A 7,097-nucleotide genomic window follows, 5' to 3' on the forward strand; every position below is an offset into this window, starting at 1 on the left:
AAGCGCCTGCCTGGCATGCGCAAGGTCGTGAGTTCGGTTCCTGGTACCGGAGAAAAAACAAAAAAACAAAAAAACAAAACAAAAAAAAAATTGTGCTTTGTGAAAAATTTTCAAATTGGTAAAATATTTTTGAACTAAAGCTACATGATTTAATTTAGTCAGAGTCATTTTAATAATGGCAGGAAAAAACATGTAACTTCAGATAAAGTTACTTTATTACTCTCAACATCATTTCTCTATATCTAGTCAAGAAAAGTCTGAGAAAAGGACCCAGATTCCCAGAAAATAAATTATTAAATATTCATATTTTATTTTTGTTGTTGTTACTGTATTTAATCCTAGTTTTAAAAAAAATTGTCCTTAGGTTACATTCTTCTTTTGAGTTAATTTTGTATCTATGTGTTCAGCATACTAGTTCAACCTTTAATTAACTTTATTTCTGTTAAGCATAAATTTAAATTATTTGTGAGTTCTATAATAGAGGTGTCAGTTATAGAATTTTATTTTTCGGACTTTTCTTTAACTCTAAATTCTTAAATTTCATTTTAAATAAGGGTACATTACTTATTTTGTCAATTCATGTCATGGTTTAGAGCTAGAATGTCCACCAAAAGTCTCATGTTGAGAGACGAGGCTTTTGGAAGGTAATTGGATCAGTGGATTAATTCACTGATGAATCTGTAGCTGAATATGCTGCTAGGAGGTAGGACCTCGTTGAAAGAGATGGTTCACTAGGGGCCTGATCTGGAAGGATCCATCTCCTGCCAGGGTCCTCTCTTTCATCAGTCCCGACTGCTGTGAGGTGAGCAGCTCTCTTCCACCCAGCCCAGGCCCTTCCACTGTGTCACTTTTGCCTGGAAGCCGGCTATGGACTGAAACCTCTAAAAACTGTCAGCCAAAGCAAACCTCTGCTCCTGTAATTTGTGGGTGTTGGGTACTTTGTCTCAGTGATAAGAAAGTGACAAAGACAGGTCATTTGACATTGGTGTTTAATAATAATCAATTTTTTTAAACTTCTAAATTTAGGATTACAAGAGTATTAAAAAAATGACTTTTCAAAAGAAGAATAATAATGTGCGTAAGAGTATACATACAGTAGTTCCAACCAGAGGTAAGAATATATATACATGAATTTAGTAATACATTGTCTTTTAAAGTTTACTCTGATATTTAAAATATTATGAATATTATTTTTATATAGTTAACAGAGAAAAGTATAAAAATATAACTGCCCAGAAATCAAGTAGCAATATTATTTTATTACGAGACCGGATTATATCCTTGCAACAACAAAACAGCATACTCCAAAATGCCAAAAAATCAGCAGAATTGTCTGCTAAAGAATATAAAGAAGTCAGTGAAAAACTTCTCCATCAACAGCAAGTGTCTGATCAACGATTACAGACAAGCAGACAGACAATAAAGGTAAAGAGAACTTTTAAGTTACAATAGTGTATTATACAAATGGATATTTAAATATCAACTTTAAAGTTTCAAATTGTTTAATTTGTTTAATATTTATTTTAATTTGTTTAATTCATATTTATTTTGTTTTAAATTGTTTAATTCATATTTATTTTGACATAGGAAATGTGATAAAAATTACAATGAACGTTTACATTTTAAAAATTTATTACAGTAAATAGACACATTGTCATTACCCAGGAAACATAAGAGTGGGTCCAGGAGGGCCACTCCTTACTTTTCTACTGTAAATTTGTACTTTAGCATAATAGTAGTCAGCTGTGCATCTCAGTACCTTTCCCTTAGGGAATACATGAAGCAATTGATGTGTTTATCCACTTGATACGACAAATAACAAGGTGTGTGCATGTGTGCAAAAGTGGCAAAGTGAAATTTTTGTTTACATTATGCTCCATGTGACTTTGTTTTCTATATGTTTTTCTGAGCATCACAAAGGGTCCGGGAAACCCAAACCACTCTAGGATTTTTTTTAAAAAAAGTTTTCTTTTAATTTTTCTGGTAGAAGTAGCTCTATTCAGTACAATGGCACGTTAAAAACCAGATTTGCCAGTTTGGAGGAGGTCGTAAGTGGAATCACATTACTCATGCATGGATGATGAAGATGATCCATTATGGTAAAACACGTGCTTTCATAACAGAACAGTGGTGTAGGTGTATGAGGATGATGATGATGAATTTGACATTGGCCATGTGAGCCAAAATTCCTGTTACAGTGAAATGGAGCAAGCATCAACTGATACAGACAAGGGAGTGCATACCTTGTACATTCAAATGATGAAGAAAACAGCAACGTGGATACATATTTGACTAGTTGAAGTGCTGCGAAGTGGCCACACGACCAAATGGAATGATCCAATGTTAGGACTAGGTCCAAAAATATAGTGAGGTACTTGGCAGGGGTGAAAAGTATTGGACAGAATGCCAGCACTGTCATTCAGTGTTGGATATTATAACAGACACTATGCTGTGAAATATACAAAAGCCGAACTGCAAGTAAAACATTCTGTATGTACCAATAGCCATATTAAAGAATGTATTTATTATGACACCTCACTAGCTGAACTGAAAGCATTTATAGGTCAGCTGTATATAGCAGGGCTTTCTCATGGTGAATACAACAATGTAAAAGACTTATTGAAAAGTGATAGGTCCAAATAGGGCATAAAATTGTATGAGCCTGTAGATGTGAAGATTTGTTATACTTTCAACTTAAAAATTTATTCTGGAACTCAGCCGTCATGTCCTTATTCATATAGTGATAGACCAAATGATGTTGTGAAAAGGCTTGCTGCACTCATCTCCCCGAGTAATCAGAGTGTGACGTTCAACAGTTGATTGTCAGTTTCCAGTTGATACTAGAAGTGCTAACAGAGCACAGGCTGACCAGTGCAGAAACTGTGCAGAAACAGAGCAGAAATCCCAAGTGAAATACCGTAATTTCAAAAGAGGCTTACACAATCTTTGGATTTCAGAAAGATAAAACTTTGGCCTGTATATAGAAAAGAAAAACAAACTGGTACTGCTGATGTTAACATTTCACCATGATGGAAATATTGATGGGGAAACCTTGACAGAACGAAAGCGTGAGATGAAAACTTGCTACAACAAAGCCAAAGGTGGAGTAGATGTTGATGAGTTGTGCAGCACTGTGGTGTCCCTTGAAACACAAAGCATTGGCCAATGGTTGTGTTTTACTCAATCCTAAACATCTGTGGAATAAATAGTTTGATTGTTTACAAAGAAAAAATAAGTGCAAAATATCATAGACAAATTGTCTTAGAGGGTTGGGACTGGAGCTCATAAGAGATTATACAGAGCAGAGGAAAAACAAACTTTCTGCCCAAGGAACATGCAAGGACATTGTGGAGCACTCTGGTGAGCTCACAGGTGCACAGGCAGGTGCAGCACCACAGAAACATAGCAAGAGTAGGAAAACAAAGATGTCAGTTGTACCTTACAGTTAAGGGTAGGAAAAGAAAACATATGCTATCAGTGTAAGTGATACTTACATATGGAACATGCAGTTGTCATGTACGAAGACTGCCTTGAGTGTGACATTTGAAGCAAAGTTTATTTCTCTGGTAGATTTTTCTTTACATTGTACCACATAGGGTTTTATTTTTGCTGTTATCTTTTAGATTTTATAAGCACGTAAACAACTGATATGAAGACATTGATGTCTATTCTAAGAACTCATTACATGCTTGATATTTTATTTTATTGATATCTTGTTTCCCTGTTAAGTGTATGTTGTACAATATAGTAGGAAGCTTCTGAAAAGAACAAGAGAGAAGTGACACATAGGAAAAGAAAGCTAAGCATGTACTATCGGTGTAAGGAAGATGTGTGCATGGCATATGCTGTTGTCATGTATGAAGAATGCCTTGGACATGACAACTGAAGCTAAGCACACTTTTGCAGTAGAGTGTATTGATTTTTTTTTAAACAGAAAAAACAATAGAAACAATGATACAGAATTTCAAAACAAGATAGTAGGAGATTAGCAATGGTTAATATATTGTGTATTGTTACTTTCAAAGTACTTGCTCAGATTACAAGATACAGGCATGAAAAGTTGATCAAACAATATAAACACAAACCATTATTTTCAATGAACTAATAGAAATTAGTAGTATAATTATGTATCGTGTGTGTGTGTGTATATAAATATATTTGTTTCTCCTTTCTTCTTTTCTCCTTTCCCCCATTCCAGTGGTTCTTTCCTTTTGAGCAGTTTCTTCCCCTTTCACAGTATCTGTTGTACATGCCCATTTTTGGATTAGGTCTTATTTGCTCTTTCAGTTTCTTACATTAGTGAGACAATATAATCTTTACACATGTGAGTCTGGGTTATTTCACTTATGCGTATGATGTCAAGCTGCGCTGATTTACCTATAAAAGCCTCAAGTTTATCCTTCTTTATAGCTGAGTAGTACTCATGCGTATAAAAATACCACATCTTTTTTATCCATTCCTCGGTTGGTGGGTTTTTGGGTTGTTTCCAATATTTAGCTATGACAAATTGTGCTGCTATAAACATGGGTGCACATATATCACTGTGGTACAGTGTTTTTAATTCTTTAGGGAAAATACCCAGAAGGGGAATAATGGGACCTCTAATCCTATTTTTGTGAAGAACCTTCACCCTGATTTCCACAGTGGTGGTACTAGTGCACACTCCCACCAACAGTACAGAAGGGTTCCTTTTTCCCTACAGCCCCTCTAGCCTTTGTTATTGGTTGTTTTCTTGATAATAGCCATTCTTTCTGTGGTGAGATGGAATCTCAGTGTTGTTTTTATTTGCATTTCTCAAATGACCAATGGTGTTGAACATTTTTTCATATATTTGTTTGCAATTTGACTTTCTTCATCTGAGAAGTGTGTACTCATCTCAGATGCCCATTTTTGGATTACGTCTTTGAATTTTGGGGGCCTGATTTTTCAGTTCTTTATTAGTTTAGTGCATGGTGATCTATGCATCTAGTTTTAGTCTTCAGCATGGGGAGAACCAGTTTTTCCAACACCATTTCTTAAAGAGGCTATCTTTCTTCCAGTGAACATGTTTGACTCCTTTGTCCAAGATAAGGTGGCTGAGTATGGTTGTAGTTGTGTCTGCATCTTCTAATCTGTTTCCTTTTTTTCCAGGTCTGTTTTTTACTACTATATTGCTGATTTTATCACAGTAGCTTATAATATAAGTTCAAGTCAGGGATTGTGATGACTCCTGTCTTGTGTTTGTTGCCCATGCTTGCATTTGCTATTCTTGCTGTCTTCTGTTTCCAAATGAATTTTAGGAATGGTTTCTCTGGATCTGTGAGGTATGCCGCTGTTATTTTGATTGGGATTGCATTAAATCTGTATAATAGTTTTGGGAGTATGGACATTTTCACGATGTTGGTTCTTCCTATCCATGAGCAAGGGATATCTTTCCATTTTCTGATATCCTCTTTGATCTCCTTTTTCACTTTATAGATCACTTACTTCCTTTGTTAGATTGATTCCTAAGTATTTCATTTTTTTGGATACTATTGTGAAGGATGTGGTTTCCCTAATTTCTCCATCAGTGAATTTGTTGTTTGTAAAGGAGTGTTATTGATTTCTGACTTAATATCCAGCTATGCTACTTTATTTGGTTATTAAGTCTGGAAGTCTTTTGTAGAGTCCTTCAGGTCTTCTTTGTAGAGTATGGAGAAAGAAGATACTTGCAAGACAAAGAACAGTGGGAGAAATTCATGACCACCAATCCAACTCTACAAAAAGTACTGAAAGCTATTTTAGAAAGAGACAAAAATGACCACAATTCCAAGAACAACAGAAAAATACCAGCAAGTAGGTTAAGCAGTTAAATGGAGGGGAAAAGCAGGAAAGCAACAGCAGGAGAATAACATGACAAAGATAAGCCAGTACATATCAGTTATTACCATCAATGTAAATGATCTCTGTAAGTAGATCACTGCAAATCTGCAAGTAGTGATAATTTTACTTCTTCCTTTCCTCTCCTTATTCCTTTTCTTTCTCTCTCTTGTCTAATTGCTCTGGCTAAAGTTTCCAGAACTATATTGAGTTGCAGTGGTAACAGTGGACATCCTTGTCTTGCTCCTGATTTTAGAGTGAAAGCTTTCAGTTTTTGTCCATTTAGTGTGATGTTGGTTGTTGGTTTGTGAAAGATGGCTTTTATTAGATTGAGGTAAAGACCGTCTATTCCTATTTTCTGTAGAGTTTTCATCATGAATGAGTGTTGGACTTTTATCCAAAGCCTTTTCTGCATCTATTGAGATGATCATGTGATTTTTGCCTTTGGCTGTGTTGATATGTTGTATTACATGCACTGATTTGCGTATGTTGTATCATCCCTGAATTCCTGGGATGAGTCCCACTTTGTCATGGTGTATAATCTTCTTGATGATCTGCTGCATTCTGTTTCCTAACATTTTTCAGTCTGTGTTCATGAAGGATATTGGCCTGTAGTTCTTTTTTTTTTTGCTTGGGTCTTTCATTGGTTTTGGTATCAGGGTAATACTTACCTCCAAGGGAGAATTGCTTCCTGTTCAATTTCATTGCAGGTTTGAGGAGTATTGGCATTAAATCTTCTGTAAATTTCTTGTAGAATTCAGTAGTGGATCTGTTGGGACCTGGGGTTTTCCTATTTGGTAAGATTTTAATTATATTTTCAATTTCATTAACTGATACTTGGTTCAGAATTTTTATATCTTCTTGATTCAGCTTTGGTAATTCATACTTCTCTAGGAAATCTGTCTATGTCTTCTGTGTTTTCTATCCTATGCAAGTAAAAGTTTTTGAAATGGACATTGAAGATCTTCTGAATTTCCAACAGGATTTGTATTGATTTCACCCTTCTCATTCCTCATTGCATGAATTTGCATTTTTTCTTTCCTTTTTTTGATAAGATTGGCTAGGGGTTTATCAATTTTGTTTATTCTTTCAAAGAACCATCTCTTTGATTCACTAATTCTTTGTATTGTTTTCTTGGTCTCAATTGCATTAATATCTGCTCTGATCTTTATATATATATTTTTATTTTAGAAATAAAAGGAGGAAAATACTAAAAGACAGACAACATTTTACAAAATAGCAAAGGATCAGTACAGACA

The 7,097-nt window shown here is 34.9% G+C and overlaps 1 protein-coding gene across 9 annotated transcripts in view; it reads left to right on the plus strand.

The window, feature by feature from the left end:
* The window catches only part of Cntln (centlein, centrosomal protein), a gene marked incomplete at its 5' end in the record, with an annotated part of 307,086 nt that overhangs the window by 218,839 nt on the left and 81,150 nt on the right, over nucleotides 1-7,097 (plus strand). For all 9 annotated transcript variants that reach the window (XR_001234816.1, XR_001234817.1, XR_001234818.1 and 6 more), the window contains 2 exon segments: nucleotides 1,027-1,111; nucleotides 1,202-1,425. Coding sequence is in view for 6 of the 9 variants with exons in the window: in XM_013516378.1 (XP_013371832.1) it covers nucleotides 1,027-1,111; nucleotides 1,202-1,425 (309 nt within the window).

The sequence above is a fragment of the Chinchilla lanigera genome, unplaced genomic scaffold, assembly GCF_000276665.1.
Source record: "Chinchilla lanigera isolate Chin_1 unplaced genomic scaffold, ChiLan1.0 scaffold00033, whole genome shotgun sequence".
In the NCBI taxonomy this organism is placed as follows: domain Eukaryota; kingdom Metazoa; phylum Chordata; class Mammalia; order Rodentia; family Chinchillidae; genus Chinchilla; species Chinchilla lanigera.